Source organism: Hemiscyllium ocellatum, chromosome 22 (assembly GCF_020745735.1).
Source record: "Hemiscyllium ocellatum isolate sHemOce1 chromosome 22, sHemOce1.pat.X.cur, whole genome shotgun sequence".
Classification (NCBI taxonomy): Eukaryota; Metazoa; Chordata; class Chondrichthyes; order Orectolobiformes; family Hemiscylliidae; genus Hemiscyllium; species Hemiscyllium ocellatum.
In genome coordinates this window covers 9290147-9307694 of record NC_083422.1, presented here as the reverse complement: position 1 = coordinate 9307694, position 17548 = coordinate 9290147, and the positions used below count along the sequence as shown (strand labels likewise).

Sequence of the window (17548 nt, the reverse complement as noted above, 5' to 3'; positions counted from 1 at the left end):
CGTGCCTTTTATGCCGAACGTCAACGGCTTGGGAGCAGTGGCCGGAATTTGGGGAACATTTGGCACAGCGTCCATCGCCTTCTGAAGGGTTGACAGCGCTGATTCGGCGCCCACGTTGAAGCAGCTGAGGTCTTTCAGCTTACTGGCGTAGGCCTCCTTTATTGTTGAGATAGCCCCCTCGGCAGCCATCTTGTGATTGCCGTCTCTCAAAGACGACTGGTAGACGGGAAGCTTGCTCTCCCGCCCTCTCTTCAGGGGCAGGCTCTGCGGCCCTTCTGGCAGTTTCTTTTCGAGGAGGCTTGCTCCTCCTCCACCCTCGTCGTCACTGCCAGAAGCGTGAGGCCCGGGAAACTTCCGGCACTTTCCGTCATCTTGCTCGGTCTGCTTGGGGTACCGCGGGGACTCGCCATTTCTCGGCAAGGGGCGGGTCCTGATCTGTTTGCAATGGGTCGCCAGTGGTGACGGATCCTCGCCCTGCCTCGTTTTCTCTCTCGCGCCCTCCGAAGGGCCGGTGAGCGCCGCCTGTGGGCAGGCCGCCAGCAGCTCCGCCGCCCTCTTCTCTTCCTCCCGCACCGAGTACCTGCGGAAGGAGCGGTCGCTCTGTTTCTCTGGGCTCCCCTCGCCGCCTGGCGGGAAGTCGCCGAGCCGGAGTCTCTCGGCGCTGCCGCCGGTGGAACAGGGCGCCGGCCGCGTCCCGTCCCTCCCGCGCGGCTTCTTCTCCGGCGACTGCAGCTCGTCGTTCAACTTCTCCGTCTTGTCCCGGAAGAACTGAGACACCTCGGTCAGCTTTTCCTCGGCTTCCTTCACCGTCCTGTCCACCCAGTCCTCGTAGGTCAGCTTTTCCCGTCCGCCGTTGGGCCTGTCCTCGGTGAACCGCATCCACACGGTGTGCTTGGGGCTGCCGGGCTCTGGCGGGTAGTGGAGCAGTGCGACCTTCTCGTAGGCCTCCTCCTGGCTGCCACCTTTGCCCGGGCTCGCAGGGACCACTCCGCGGAGCTTGGCCACCTCACTCTCCTCCGACGCAGAATCGCTCTTCCGTCTGTAATGGCCAGCCGGCCCTGCCTCAGCGCCGAGGAGCTGAGGTTGCTCAGTGACCGACTCCTCGGTGTCCGAGTGCGAGATGTCCATCTTCTCGGAAAGGAGCATTTTCTCCGCAAACCTGTAGGACTCCCCTCTCAGCTCCGAGAACTCGTCGTCGTGGTACTCGACAGAGTGCTGTGTGAGGAGCTTCAGGGTTTTGTACGAGTCGTCGGAGACCAGCTGTGCCGAGCTGGGCCGGCTGTCGTCGTCCTGGGAGACGGGTGTGTTCACCCTCGAGGATTCCATGTAGGAGGGAAGGGATTCTTCGGCGGTCAGCTCCTCTTCCTCTTGCTGCCCCTGCTCGTCTGGACAGATCTCAAACTTGGTCTCCCTCGCCTCGCCATCTTTCTGGTAAGCAAACAGCTCCCTCTCCGGCTGCGTTTTTGTCTCTCTGACAATGACCTCGGTTGGGTCCACTTTGTTCCCTTTCTCAATGTGCAACTCGATGATCCTTTCCACTTTTGGCTTCAGATTGGAGTCTTTATCGAGGTACATCATGGGCGCCTCCCCAGGCTTACTGCTTTCTGAAGGGACTGCCGACTTGTGCTCAAATAGACCGGCCAATTCTTTAGAAGGATCACGGCCTGACTGAAAGGCCTTCATGATATCACGAACGGACATTGTCTCCTCTATCCTTTCGCTGGTTTTGCTCTCAGGGCTGGGTGGTGAGTGATAAACCATCCGAGTGGTCGTGGTGATGTGCGTTTCTTCTTTCACATGAACCTCCTTGGCCCGCAAGCCTTTACCGTCTTCTTCGTCTAGTTGCATTTTAGTTTGGAAAGCCTTCACCTTGTCCTTGATGGAGCCAATTGGCTTCTCTTCCATCTGTGGGAACACCTCCGGGCTTTGTGACGGAGGCAGTCCATCCACTTTGGGCTCCTGTGTTTCGTCAGGCTCATAGCTCCTGATGACACGCACCACTTCGGTCCGCGTCTCCGTTATAACGGGAGGGATAGGAACATCGTGGAACAGAGGCTTGGGCCCAGTGCTCTCCGCACTCTGAGGGGCGGAGGGCGTCTTTTCACTCCTCGTCTCAAACCCGCTGTCCGACAGAGGACTCTTATCTTGATCGTGCTGCGAGAAGTCATCTGGTGACTCCAGGATGGCTTCAGTCACCATCATTGCATCTGCAAGTTTACTCAGCTCCTTCTCGGAAGCAGAGGGCCGAATGGGAGATGGAGGCATTTTAAGTTTATGCTCTGGCAGAGGCATTGCTGGCTTCTGAGCCCTTCTGGAGAACATCTTTTCTTCCCCTTCCTTTCTGATGTCAGTTTGGCGATATTTGTCGGCCATCTTGCTGAAAGTATCAATCCCGAGATCGTTTGTCAAATAGTCGACAACTCTTGCCAAACTGAAGTCCTTCTCACCCCCATTCTTAGTTTTCATGTGTACGTAGGCACCTAATTCCTCGCTGGCCCTTTGCTTCGCTTCCTCGGCACCATCATAATCGAATGTAACCCATTCGCCTTCCCCCGAGAGATCGCCGTTTGTCTGAGGTCCTTTGATGCCGTGTTTAGTCTCGCTCAGGCCGTCCTTTTGCAGGATCTCGCTGACTTTCACCAAGTCTTCCTTCACCTTTTCCACCAGCTTAAAAGGTTCTTCGCTCTCATCTTCGCTCCTCCCTCCTTTGGCGGACACCTCCGAGAAGGCCTTGTCACTCGAGACATCTGTTTGCAAGATGGCAGTCATCTTCATCAGGTCTTCTTTCATCTCGGCGACGTCTTTCAGAATTTCCTGACTGGAGGACAAAGTGGAGGCGGGAGCTAGTTTCAGGGCAGAGGGGGTTAGAAACAAGGAGGATTTCAGGGGGGACAAAGTCCGGGTAAACTGAGACTGAGGTTGCGTGCGCGATTCTGTGGTCAGTGATTTTATCGGTGATAACAAGGCGGCCGCTGACTTGGTCAAGGGGCTGGTGTCTGGGAGTCTCTTTAGCTGCGGCTCTGACAGCACGTTCACAACAGAGTACACCGGTACGGTCATGGTCGACGATGTCACAGACGTGGTGGTGGCAGATGAAGATCTCAACGTGGAATACAAGGACCCCGCGGGTGGTAACCGGATCGCCTGAAAAGCCGACGCCGTGGCGGGCGCCAGGGATTTAAGAGGGGAGAAGGAGACGGAGGTGGTGGCTTGATGGGCTTTCTCTGCCACATCCTGCACAGCGGCGACAGATTTAGCAGCCAGGGCGGCGCCCGGCGCTTTCTCAGGCATAGTGCCAGCCCCTTGACCGCAGAAGAAGGCCGCTGCCGAGGGATACTTGATGGGGGACACTGACCCATTGGTGGCTGGCTGGCCATTGGGCGGCACGGCCGATTTGAAAGGTGAGAACGCAGCCTCAGCGACCGACTTGATGGGAGAGGACCCCGAGCTCGACAGCGATTTCATGGAGGTGGACAGGACCGTGGGCGCGGCGGTGGTCTTGAACGGCAAAGTGGACGCGTACATGTTAAAAGCGGCCTTAGGTGAAGCCGGAGGGGTCATGGTGATGGAGGATCTCTCCAGCAGCAATCCAGCCGTCGTCGCGGGCGACAGCCGTGAGGAAAACAACGAAGCGGCTGTTCCCTTCCCAGACGGAGATTCTGGCACTGCCGATGCTTTCACAGGTGAAGAGTTCAAAGCTGAGGAGGATTTCATGGAATACTGTGTCTGTGTCACTACAGTTTTGATAGGTGAAGGTGCGGACTTAAACGATCTGATCGGAGATGCTAAATCGCTCACGGATCTGACTGAGGACCCTGTGGAGGCTCCTAGGGTTGATTTGATGGGTGAAGAAGAGGAGACAGACCAGACGGACTTTAACGGGGACGCTGTCGGCGTGTTGGATGTCGAATTCGACAGAGATGCAATCCCAGATTTCACTGCTCCAGCTACAGACATGGGAGCAGCTGCCCAGGACTGAAAAGGTCTTGTGGAAAAGACTGGCTTATAGGAGTATGGTGCCGGAAGAGACCTGGTGGTTCCTGTGCTCCGTTCAATGATTTCTTAAAAGGTTCCGGAAACAAAATTCAAATGAATTAACGAAAGAAAAAAATCAACGAGAAAAATTAAAGAAACGGAAAGACCAGAGAGAGAGAGAGAGAGAGAGGAGAGAAAAGAAAGTTTGGTCAGTGAATCAGATTAAACCAGCTGGAAGAGAAAAGTATAAAACATTTCAAAAGGTATGGTGACTAATTCAGTGAAAAAGTCATTTGAGTTACTTGGTGCGGAAAGAATGGTCACGCTTATTCCTCTATGTCTACAAAAAATGCTCAAACTGTAACACAAACAAAGCAGCAAGGATGCAGAAATAACTTCAGGAGACAGACACAGGATTGGGAATTAGGGATGAAAAGGCAAAGAAAGCACTGACATGAAACAAACAGTGAGAACTGCAAAAGGAGACCCCAAGCTACACTCGGCATCATGGCTCCTGCCATGCTCAGCACCACTGCCTTTAACCAGCTTTCCAAAGAAGTGGAAGGATTTGGAATATTGAATTATTTTGTTCCATTTTCACCTGTAGAGAAACTCCTTTTCCTTCTTAAGCAAATTACTGTCCGAGGAAGAATAATTAAGACCAGTTAGTGTTGTGATCTTAACAGAGCCGGTACAATATCTTGCCCTATCAATCTGACACACTCAATTTATCAGACAGTGAGTGATATTGAAACCTGTTGCTACATAAACACAATCCAAAAAGTACTATGCTTCAGAAAGGATTAGAAAATGACCAAATATTTCACTGCCCGTAATCTATAATGCTGTGGTCTTTACTTCTCAAATTTTTTTTCTTTCCTTAAGTATCCGTACTCAAGATGCCACTATAATGCGACGACTGTAAGTTTTTCACTGTACTCATTGAAGTGCATCTGGCAATAAAGCTTTTTTAGATTAGATTAGACTTACAGTGTGGAAACAGGCCCTTCGGCCCAACAAGTCCACACCGACCCGCCGAAGCGCAACCCACCCATACCCCTTACCTAACACTACGGGCAATTTAGTATGGCCAATTCACCTGACCCGCACATCTTTGGACTGTGGGAGGAAACCGGAGCACCCGGAGGAAACCCACGCAGACACGGGGAGAATGTGCAAACTCCACACAGTCTGTCGCCTGAGTCGGGAATTGAACCCGGGTCTCAGGCGCTGAGAGGCAGCAGTGCTAACCACCGTGCCGCCCACTAGCTAATTCAATTCAATTCGATTCACAGTGTCAGCTTGGTTCATTGGCAATGCAATAGTCTGAAACAACAGATCCACGTGTCACAACAGAGGCTGGAGAACAAAACCAGGGCAGTCACTCCAGTGAGGTACTGATGGAGAGCTGGGCCATCTTTCAGCCAAGACGTTAAACTGAGGGCTCTCGCGAGTGAGCGTAACTGATGTAGTGGCCCCCATTTCAAAGCGGACAGGGTGAGTCAGGAGTCCTAGCCAATATTTATCCCTCAACCAACATCACCAAAAACCCATTAACTCAAGGCTCTTTTCTCTGATATTAGCGAGCTCATGTCAAGTTTACTTCCTGCGTAAGAACATAAGAACCAGGAGCAGGGGCAGGCCGTCTGGCCCTTCAAACCTGCTCCACCATTCACTAAGATCTTGGCTGATATATTTGTGGCCTCAGTCCCAATTACCCACCCTCTCACCATAACCCTTAATTCCTTTACTGTTCAAAACATTTTCAACCTTAGCTTTGAAAGCATTTCCTGAGGAAGCCTCGACCACTTTACTGGGCAGGGAATTCCACAGATTCACAACCCTTTGAATGAAGAAGGTCCCCCCACAATTCAGTCCGAAATCTGCTCCCCCTAATTTTGAGGCTGAGTGTTCTTGTCAGAGTTTCACCCACCAGTGGAAACATCCTCCCTGTTTCTATCTCATCCATTCCTTTCATAGCAGGAGAGAGTGCGCTTTAATAATTGTAATATAGTTTGGGGATAGCCTGAGGCTTTATTTAAAATGCAAGTCTATTTTCTTTATATTTCTCTGTCAGCATGCTAACTGCAGTTTGAGTTGTAGACAACATTTTACCATCATTTTGCCTTTAAAGCTGTGACAGGTGTCAAAACCTGTGGTACCTTCAGTGTTTTCCAATTAACCAGTGACCCACCCAGGACAAAGACGAGTTCTCATCTTTACTGGGATGACTGCTCAAGAAACCGAACTTCAGACACATCACCATCAGCATGGAATCAACTTTCATATGAGCAGCAAATTATATACATATATATAAAAAAAAATGAAATGTAATGGAAAAATGTAACTTGAGTGGAGGTTTGCAAATCAAAGTTGGACCTGGCTTTCCAGATATACATCCAGACAGGTGACTATGGTAAAATACAGCACAATTTCGGCTATTCATGCATTTTGTTTTAGAATTAAGAGGTCATGAACAGGCATCGAATAATATAAACAGAAAGAAGAATAGACTCACTCATTCCGGGTTCCGCTAGATAGCTGTAACGCTTGCGCAATGCCATGGATGCAAAAGACTGACGACGTTCTGAAGCTTTCTCGACCTGGGGGAAAAGACGACATGAAGCCATTTTGCCATCCAAATTGAAATATCTTCCATGAGATTTTACAAAGATGCCACTCCTCTCCACAGACATTTGTCACATGGAAGAGATTAAGGGGTCTAGGAACAGGGACTCGAGTTGGATGGGAAGGGGGTTGGCCAAGTGGTATTATCACTTGCCTGTTAATCCAGAGGCCTAGATGGTGTTCTGGGATGCTTTGTTCGAATCCCACCATCAGCTGATGGTGGAATTTGAATTTGATAACAAAAACAAATCCAGAATGTTTTGCCCAATGGTCACCGGGAATCCATTGCTGACTGCCAGAAAAACCCAGTTGTTTCACAAATGTCCTTTTGGGAAGGAAACTGCCACCCTTACCTGGTCTGGCCTACACGTGACTCCAGACCCACAGCAATGTGGTTGACTCTTAACTGGGCAATAATTGCTGACCTAGCCAAACGCACCCTCATCCCATGAATGAATAAAAGAAAATGGTCAGCTGTGGTCATACTGAGCAGCAGAGCAGGGCTGAATGGCCTACTTCCTTTATTTCTAAACAGCCAACTGAAGCAACATGTGTTCTGATGTGGCTGTCAAATCATCTCTCATTTTCCGCCCCCTGACAACTTGCACACAGAATGTTTTAAGAAATGAAGTGACACATTCTTATATTAATTATTCTCAGATTAATCCTAACTCCATTAATTCCTCTTTCAGGTGTGATATTGCTACCTCCCCCTACTGCAAAGTCAGAATGGCACAGTCCATGACTATCCCAGTTGTCACCATCAAGCCCAGGCCTTGCTGGGATAGAGGGAAATGCTATTCCTGTTTTGGGGGGGGGGGGCTGATCCAGTTTCCAGCAAAGCTAGGGCTCAGCATGAATGAGGGTGAACAGATTGAAATAACAGGGCGCCCTTTTGGCAAGAGCTCGCTGTTGCATTTCTGGGTCTCTCCCAGCTGTGGAACAGGAATGGCTGGTATGGAGGGATGCATGAATGGAATTACACAGCACAGGCTCACCACTCACAGGGAAGGGAGCTCGCAAAATAGACACAGGTGTCAAACTGGGCTCGACATTTCAATCAAATCTAGCTCCTTCAGTGAAAGGTGCAGCTACAGGTAAGTACATGTTAGCTTTCCGCCTGGTTAAACCGATTGGTTTTAGTAATAAAGCGTGTTACAATCTTTTTCTTACAAAGCGACTTGATTTTACAACAAATACCCTGGTGATTAATGCTGGTACAGGAAGCATGTTGTGAATTAAATCCCAGCTTCACGCTCCAGCATTAGGCACCCAGGAATACCGGTGAACGAGCACACACAGGATGCGACCATTGAGCCATGGCAGTTGAGCCAGTCCTCACAATACAGATTAATGTTTCCTCTCTCTTCACCTGACTACATCATAATGTGCTTCATTCCAGATATCACCGAGATAATTGCCACAGCACCAATGCACAATTTCAGTCTTCCAATGAAAGATTCCACTGATGCAACCCTCTGGGAAAATGAAACAGGATCATTTTGCCAGCTGATTTCATAATCGCAAAGAGAAAACTGAAGGGGCTCGCCCTATCCAATCTGATTCAGCTTTCAAAGTTTGGCCAATGTGAGGAGAGTCAGGGTGATCACCGACACCAGCTGAATCCAAATGCAGACTGGCCCCTGCAATGACTCAACAGTCGTCAAGTTTGAGACAAATTATCAGATTTTCCTTTACCTCTTCATCTGGATCAGATTCAGTTTCCTTATGATCCCAAGAAGCAGTGCAGAGACAGGGAGTATTATAATGGACAGCAGGGAAAAGAAACATCAGATGTGAAAAGAGGATCCAGTCAGTAGCATGGAAGGCAAGCTGATTAACACAAGATCAACACAAGCCCAAAGCTAGCAAAACCAAAGTATTTAATGATTCCATTTACACAAAGGTTTACAACAAATGATGGAATATGCTACAGTATAGCTTTCCGAATTAGCACCCAGCACAAGGGCTTCATAAAGAAACCACGCTTTCATCGCGATAACCGTCTTGAGGGGTGAATAAAACTGTAAAAGAAGGTGGAGAATCTTACAACAGGACAGCGTTTCTAACTTCTAAAGGCTCTTTAGCATATTTAAGGAAGTTCTCTCTCTCCAAAAGAAGACCTGCTTGTTAAAGTCTTTGCACATACTTTTTTGTGAGCTGGCAGGGTTATGTTCAGATTACAGATTGCTGCCTGTGGTAATCCTTTGGATGTTTTCGGTTCCTTGAGGAAGGACAGACGGCCACACGGCTCCTGGCTGTTGTCACGGACCTGGAATTAAAAAGCATTCGACGTTACGTGACAGGCAATGCTGTTGAGCTGTCCGCCCTGGATTGACCAATGTCATCGGACGTTGCCTCGCCAGCGAGCTATCTCGTTGGCTGCTTGTGGGATCTTGCTGTGCACGGTGCATTGGTGGTCTTCCGAACCAGCAGATGCAGGGCAGTGCTCGCTGTACAACATCTAAACGCGTACCAAGGGAGACCTGTACTGCGTTGTTCATCCCGAAATCAACATCTGGAAAATCAACTACCTACACAACGTCAGATTGTGTGGGACCTTGCTGTGCCCAATTAGCTGCCATGTGACCCTACAATACAACAATGAATACAATTCAATGGCTGCACAGAGGCCCTAAGGACATGAAATGGTCAATACATAGGCAGGTCATTCTATCCTCTTGATTAAAGATTGCTTCACTCAGTATTAGATCAAGTTGTCTTTGTTTTGCAGCATCTTTATGCTGCTTTCAGCTACAAAAAAAAAAGAAACCGCTATTTTATGGCAAAGGTTTTGGAACTGGAAGTGCGCTAGGCCGGTCACCACGTCCTGATCATCATCAGCTGGAGTTCTGAACGAAAACCCATTAAGTTAGCATCTAAAAATAGCACAAAGGTTACATCTCTCCCGGCACACTTAGAAGGAGTTTCAAAATAGACATGAAGCTTTAGACACAGGCCTCTTCCTTCCTCACTTATACAAAGTCGCTATTATGTCTATGCTTGGGGCAAGGACCACGAGGGAAGTGTTTTGCACCGAAACGTTCGTGAACAAAATCAATGTCTGTCTGAAGATATGAAGCCTAACAAAGTGGTGATTGTTGCAGCCGGTTCCCATGCACATCCCCAGCTCCATTCAACAGGGACAGCCATCTGAATCTTGATGTGCCTTGCTAAATCTCTCGGCCTCACCCTGCTCCTGGTAAGATACATCCCCCTTCTGACCAGGTTTGCAATCATCTGCCCTAACATCTCTTCACGAGCAGGTGATCTACTTTGGACGGCGTTAGCCTACAGTTGGATGGTGCCTAGGAGCTGGATCTGCTTTTCTCGCCTGGAATGAGAAGTTAGACTTTGGTTGAACATTCCATCCTATACATGGAAGCTCGGAGAATGCAGCACATTCAGACACAATCTGGCTGGAATCCATGACAAGAAGCTCACAAGTGAGAACACTGAACCAAACTGACTTCACTAGGAGACAGTGAGGTCTGCAGATGCTGGAGATCAGAGTTGAGAGTGTTGCTGGAAAAGCACAGCAGGTCAGGCAGCATCCGAGGAGCAGGAAAATCAACATTTCGGTCATAAGTTCTTCATCAAGAATTTCCTGATGAAGGGCTCCGGCCCTAAACGTTGATTTTCCCTGCTCCTTGGATGCTGCCTGGCCTGCTGTGCTTTTCCAGCAACACACTCTCAACCTGACTCCACATTAACCAAGCTATTGATCACCTGTCCTGATGTCACTTCCTCTTCCTTTGGCTGGTTACAGTCCAGTAGTGTGTCACTAATAAGGTGCATCAGTTAGTTGTTGTTGCTTTCTTACCTTCACACCAAAGGGCAACCGATTCTCTTTGAAGGCATAGAAGTTGAACACCAGCTGCTGGCCTGCTTTGGCGAGGGGAACCAGGTTTCCATAGCAATCCACAAAGATGGGTTTACCTTCCAGGACCTGTTCACAAGATTACAAACAAACACAACTAGTGACTGAAGGAAAGCAAGGCCATTCTAACCAGCTCATGTTCAAGACATTGACAGAACAAAGCACTTTGCAATCCCAGTCCTGGACAAACAAAGCCTATTCAAAATGATTTAATGGTTTCTCAAATCGGACAATGGAGAACTTGAACCTTATGCCGCTTCTGCCTGTATTCAGCCTGGAGTCTGTCGATTTTTAAAAATCCATTCGTAGGAAGTGGGCATCGCTGGCTGGCCAGCAGTTATTACCCATCATTAGCTGCCCCTGAGAAGGTAGTGATGAGCTGCCTTTTTGAATCCCTGCAATCCAAGTGTTGTAAGGTGACCCAGAATACCCTTGGGGAGGGAATTCCAGGATTCTGACCCAGTGACACTGAAGGAATGGCGATATATTTCCAAGTCAGGACGGTGAGTGGCCTAGAGGAAAACTTGCAGGGAGTGGTGTTCCCATGTATCTGCGCCCCTTATCCTTCTTGATGGAAGTGGTCACGGGTTTGGAAGATTCTGTCTAAGGATTTTTGGTTAATGTCTGCAGTGTATCTTACAGATGGTACACACTGCTTCTGAGCATCAGTGGCGGAGGGAGAAGGTGCTCGTGGCTGTGGGACCAATCAAGTGGGTTGCTTTGTCCTGGATGGTGTCAAGCTTGTTGGAACTGCACCCAATCAGTCAAGTGGGGGGTATTCCATCACACTCCTGACTTGTGCCTTGTAGATGGTGGGCAGGCTTTGGGGAGTCAGGAGGTGAGTTATTTGCCACAGTCTTCCTTGCCTCTGATCTGCCCTTAGAGCCACTGTGTTCATGTGGCAAGTCCAGTTGAGTTTCAGGTCAATGATAACCTCCAGTATATTGATAATGGGGGTTCAGTGACAGTTACACTATTGAATGGCTAGATTGTTTCTTATTGAAGATGTCATAGCTTGGCATTTGTGTGGCACGAATGTTACTTGCCACTTGTGAGCCCAAGCCTGGATATCGTCTAGATCTCGGTGTATGTAAATATGGACTGTTTCAGTATCTAAGGAATCACAAATAGTGCTGAATACTGTGCAATCATCAGCGAACATCCTCAGTTTTGACTTTATGATGGAGGGAAGGTCATTGATGAAGCAGCTGAAGATGGTTGGGCCGAGGACACTACCCTGAGGAACTCCTGCAGAGATGAGGATATTTGTGGAGCCTCCTCCTCCTCCAGTGAGTTGTTTAATTGTCCAACACTATTCACGGCAGGACATGACAGGACTGCCGAGCTTAGGTGTGATCCATGCAAGTAGTCCTGTTTGGTAGCCTCACCAGGTTGACACCTCATTTTACACCTGCACTCCACATTCAACCAGGGTTGATCTCTGGCTTGATGGTAATGGCTGAGTAGGGGATTTGCCTGGCCATGAGGTGGAGTACAATTCCTCTGCTCTTGATGACCCACAGCACTTCATGGATGCCCAGTGTTAAGTTGCTAGATCTTGAAGTCTGTCCCACTGAGCATGGTGATAGTGCCACACAACACGATGGAGGTTAGTCTCAAAGTGAAGATGGGCCTTTATCTCCACCAGGACTGTGCCGTGGTCACTCCTATTGACACTGTCATGGACAGATGTATCTGCAGCTGATAGATTGGTAAGGATGAGATCCAGTACGTTTTTCCCTCTTGTTGGTTCACTCACCACCTGCTGCAGACTCAGTCTAGTAGCTATGTCCTTTAAGACCCATACAGCTCAGTCAGTGATGCTGCTGCCGAGCCCCTCCTGGTGGGGGACATTGAAATCTCCCATCCAAGGCACATGTTATGCCCTTGCCACCCTCAGTGCTTCCTCCAAACATGTTCAACACAGAGGAGTACTGACTCATCAGCCGAGGGAGGACAGTACATGGTAATCAGCAGGAGGTTTCCTTGCCCATGTTTCACCTGAAGCCATGGGGTCATGGGGTCCAGGGTCAATGTTGAGGACTCCCAGAACAACTCTCTCCCTACTGTATACCACTGCAGTGCCATCTCTGCTGGGCCTGTCCTGCCGGTGAGACAGGACATATCCAGGGATGGTGATGCTGGTATCTGGGACATGGTCTATAAAGTATGATTCTGTTAGCATGGCTATGTCAGGCTGTTGATTGACTAGTCTGTGAAACAGCTCTCCCAATTTTGGCACTAGCCCCCCAGTCGTTAGTAAGGAGGACTTTGCAGGGTCACTTTCTGCTGTTGTCTTCTCTGGTGCCTAGGTTAATGCCACGTGATCTACTTGTTGAGACTTTGTCGCAATTGATACAACTGAGTGGCTTGCTAGGCCATTTCGGAGGGCAGTAGAGAGCCAATCACATTGCTGTTGGTCTGCAGTCATATCCAGGCCTGACCAGGTGAGGACGCAGAGTTCCTTCCCTGAAGGACAGTAATGAATGAGTTGGGATTTTCTGACAAGTAACAATGGAGTTATGGTCATCAGTAGATTCTTAATTCAAATTTCACCACCTGTCATGGTGGGATTCAATCCTGGGTCCCCAGAACATGAGCTGAGCTTCTGTTTTGATTGTCTAATGATAATATCACACGGCCGTCACTTTCCCTTTCATTAGGTTAGCTACCAGGTATATTAGTGGGTCTTTTTGAGGGAGGGGGGAACAGGGCTCCAAATTAAAGGTGGAATGGGAGGGAAGCAAGAAGGCATTTTTCTCAAAGGAAGGAGTTGGTGGCAATCAGATGCACAAGGCTATGCCGCTATTTAATAGTGACCACCAGTCTGGACCTCAACCCCATGTATCTGCCCTGGATCCTGATCACTCTATACTAGTAACCCGTCTGAAAGCTCCAATCAACCCTCAGTAGCTGCAGCTTTTCGAGAGGCACATTTTGACTCTCTTTAATACAAAAAAAGAGCTGCTTGACTTCACTCCTTAAAGACCCAGCTCTCGTTTTAAGACTCTTCCCCACATTTTTGATTCCCCAATCAGAGGGAGGTTTCCCCATAACTACCCGCCTGAGTCCTTTTAAGCGTGCAACACTGCGGCAGACAAGAGCAAATCTACAGACGGTGGGGGGGGAATCCAGAGATGGATCACGAATCTCTGCACAAAGTGATCTGGAGTAATCTGCTCCAGCTCACTGTGGAGCACCGCGTCTCCCATGTATAACCAAAAGGCAGGGTGACAGGGGACACCGTACCTCGATGTCTTTGCTTCGAGCCACTTCGGTGAAATTTTCCTGCTGCTCCAGCGTCTTATCAACTTTATCGTCCGTCATGCAGAAGCAACGGAGACGGGCCTCCACGGGGTCGTGCATTTTGGCAAATACAACAAACTTGGCCATGTACGGGACACAGATTAACTCCCTGTAGAGTTGAGTGGCCAAGCTAACCGTCTCTGGCACCTGACGGCAGTCAACCAGCCAAAATCTGGGCATGGAATCATAGAAACATGAAGATCAGTGAGACCTCAAGCAATTGGCGCACACTCATATCAACACACTCGATCAGACAAAACAGGAGACTGCAAGCTACTTTCTGAAACCAGGTCACGTGAATATTTTAATCAGACATCGTTTCTCTTTTGAAAGTTAATAATTAGCCACTTGGAACCAAAAGGAAGAAAGTTTTACTGATGCAGTGACATTTTGAGAGCATCCTGCATATTAGGGGCTTTTTACCACTTTATTCAAGTATGAAAACAATCATTATCTGTTTCTAACATCGAAAGAAAATGAAGAGATGTAGGGGTGCAACAGAAATTGCTAAGAGTTTCTGAGTTTGTTTAGAAACCTTTCTAATGAATAAAACTGTCACGAGGACCTCTTATAGTTGGACTTGAAGCAGGTTTAATAGTTTTGAAAATTGTATGTTGTCAATAAATAACGTGGACATCACAGATAGTGAAAGGGTCAAAAGTTCACAAGACAGGCTGACAATAGGGAGCACGGGCTGACTGGTCTCAACAACAAAACAAAAGCGTTTTCTAAAGGCTGAGTTCACTAAAATACAGGAACTTGGTATAATCTTTCTAAAACGTTTTATGCAAACGGAAAAAAATTACAAATTAAACTGACAGTCACAAAGATCGGAGGGAAATGAAGTTGTAAAGAGGGCGTAAGATAACGAAAAGATGTGGACAGGTTAAGGGAGTTGGCAAAGGTCTGGCAATTGGAATATAAAGTGAGAAAATGACCAAGTCAAGTTGTTCATCTTGGCAGGAGGAATTTTAAAAAATATACAGTATTGAAATGGTGAGAGCTCAGAGCCGCAGACAGCGGAGTGTCTCTTTGTGCATGAATCACAAAATGGTCTGAATGCAGATACAGGAAGTAATCAGGAAAGTGGATAGTATTTAATTGCCAGGTGGGGAATTGAATACAAAAGTAGAGAGGGTATACATCAATTAGAGAGGGCAATGGTGAGACCATATCTGGAGTGCTATATTGTGTATATATATATGTGTGTGTGTGTGTATGTATATATATTATATATATATATATAAAATCAGAGAATCCTATCGTGTGGTATGAGGCCAATCGACCCATCAAGTCCACACCGACCCTCTGAAGATCATCCCACCGAGACCCAAGCACAACCCTGAAGCCCTGCATTTCCCATGGTTAATCCAGCTATCCTTCACATCTCTGGACACTATGGGCAATTTAGCATGGCCGATCCACCTAACCTGCTCATCTTTGGACTATGGGGAGAAACTGGAGCACCCAGAGGAAACCCTCACACACCCGGGGAGAATGTACCAACTCCACACGGGCTGTCTCCCGAGGGTGGAATCAAGCCTGCGTCTCTGGCGCTGTGAGACAGAAGTGCTAACCAATGAACCACCACTGCACCGCACCGCACCACAGACCCCCTCCCTCCAACATGTGTTGGTCAGATATAGAGGGCAATGGTGAGGCTGCATCTGGAGTACTATGTAATGTTTCGATCTCCTTATCTAAGAAAGGATGTAAATACATTCGAAGCAGTTCAGAGAGGGTTCACCAGAGTAATCCCTAGAATGAGGGTTTTATCTTTTGAGGATAGCTTAGGCAAACTAGGCTGGTGTCCTCTGGAGTCTAGAAGAGTAAGAGGCAACAGTTAAAACATATCCAATCATGAGAGGTCTTGATAAACAATATGTTGAAAATGTGTCTGCTCTAATGGGAGAATCTACAACCAGGGTCACTGTGTAAAGTAAGGAGTTGCCCACTTGAGACAGAGGTGAGGAACAAGTATTTGTCACAGAAGGTCATGAGTGTTTCGAATTCTCTTCTTGAAATAGTGGTGGAAATAGCGCCTGAGTATTTTTAAAGACAGCAATAGATGGATTTTGACAAGCAAAGTGGTGAAAGGTTATCAGGGGCAGGCATGATTATGGAGAATTCAGGTTAGCCCTGACCTTACAGCTCGAAAGGCCGAGTCATCTACTCTCAGTCCTACGATGGAAGGTGTGAAGTGATCTAGTGTGTAGCAGAGAACAGAGAGGGCAAAGTGTAGTGAGGGTTCAGGAGCAGTTCAAAATAACTCTGCTACCAGGGGGCAGTTTTAAAGGAACAAACTCCCCAAGTGATTTTCTCCTATTTCCTATCCAAAACGAATGAGGGCAACCGACCATCATACAGCTGATTTTGAATGCAGGGGCTTGGTAGCAATTTGATTCTCTGGAAATGTCTTCGTGTTCTTCCTTAGTATTTCTTTCACATGCTTTATTTTAAAAAGGCTCTTAAAATCTCGACAATTTAGTGGGATATGGCCCAGTCTGGAGAACTCAGAAACACTCAGAATGATTTAAATTAAGCAACATAAAACAAAAAGTGGCAGTTCAGAAATGATGAGTTAAATTTCACTTTGAAGGTATTCAAAGCCAAAACTAAACATCATTAAAGCACTACATGACAGATCACTTACAGAGCAAACAAGAAGAGCCATTAATTTTGAGAACTGAAATACGAAAACATTCTTCAGGCAGAACACGTGTCTGCCTGTACAGGACAAAGATTCAAATCCAAACAGGTATTCCTGACAAATCACCCTCCTTGTTAAAATAGCAAAATTGTTCACTCATTTATCTTTGCAAACAGAGTTGAAGTAGTAGTTTGGCTATTTTCATCACAGCTTCAGCACATTTGGTTAGAATTATCGACAAGTGAAGGAACATCCTTTGTGCCCTCCAGCTAAAATGGCTGGATACTTAGCAAGGGAAATTGTTTTGGAAAACCGTACCTGGCTGAAACATTTGTTGTGAAGGAGACAGCATCATTCACAAAGGTTAATGGTGTAGTTCCTGTGATCTCTTCCCACTGAGCAGGTGATGTACCTCCTACCAAGTAAAAAGAGAAAATGACAGCAGTGAGAACAAGTGATGTAGGCCTTTGGCTTCCTCACTGTACAACAATGATAAGACTTCATTTCTGGAATATCAAATACATAGTGACTAAATCTACCTCATAACAACTTTTATAGATGCACCATAGAACACATCCTATTCACAACATCACAACTCAGTATGGCAACAGCTTCGCCAAAGGAATTACACAGAGTTGTGAACGCTGCCCAGTCCATCATGCATACAAACCTCTTATCCACTGACTCCATCTACACTTCCCGCTGCCTCGGGAAAGCAGCCCACATAAATCAAAGACCCCTCCCACCCTGGTTATACCCTCTTCCATCGGGCAGAAGATACAGAAGTTTGAAAACACGCACCAACAGATTCAAGAACAGCTTCTTTCCTGCTGTTACCAGACTGATGAATGGACCTCTCATATATTTGCGCTCATCTTTTTTTTAAGATTATCTATAGCGTGGAAACAGGCCCTTCAGCCCAACAAGACCACACCAACCCGCCGAAGCGTAACCCACCCAGACCCATTCTACATTTACCCCTTCACCTAACACTACGGGCAATTTAGCATGGCCAACTCACTTAACCTGCACATTTTTGGATTGTGGGAGGAAACCGGATCACCCGGAGGAAACCCATGCAGACTCGGGGAGAATGCGCAAACTCCACA

The 17548-nt window shown here is 47.6% G+C and overlaps 1 protein-coding gene across 2 annotated transcripts in view; it reads right to left on the bottom strand.

Annotated features, from left to right (window-relative positions):
* The window catches only part of ank3b (ankyrin 3b), a 392035-nt gene that overhangs the window by 50572 nt on the left and 323915 nt on the right, over window positions 1-17548 (bottom strand). Inside the window, exons 31-37 of one of the 2 annotated variants that reach the window (XM_060841864.1) lie at window positions 16758-16854; window positions 13733-13961; window positions 10427-10552; window positions 8753-8875; window positions 8302-8328; window positions 6494-6578; window positions 58-4061 (exon numbers count right to left, since the gene is read on the bottom strand). In XM_060841864.1, coding sequence (XP_060697847.1) covers window positions 58-4061; window positions 6494-6578; window positions 8302-8328; window positions 8753-8875; window positions 10427-10552; window positions 13733-13961; window positions 16758-16854 — 4691 coding nt within the window. The remainder of the gene's footprint in view (window positions 1-57; window positions 4062-6493; window positions 6579-8301; window positions 8329-8752; window positions 8876-10426; window positions 10553-13732; window positions 13962-16757; window positions 16855-17548) is intronic. The other variant, XM_060841865.1, reaches the window with a different exon arrangement.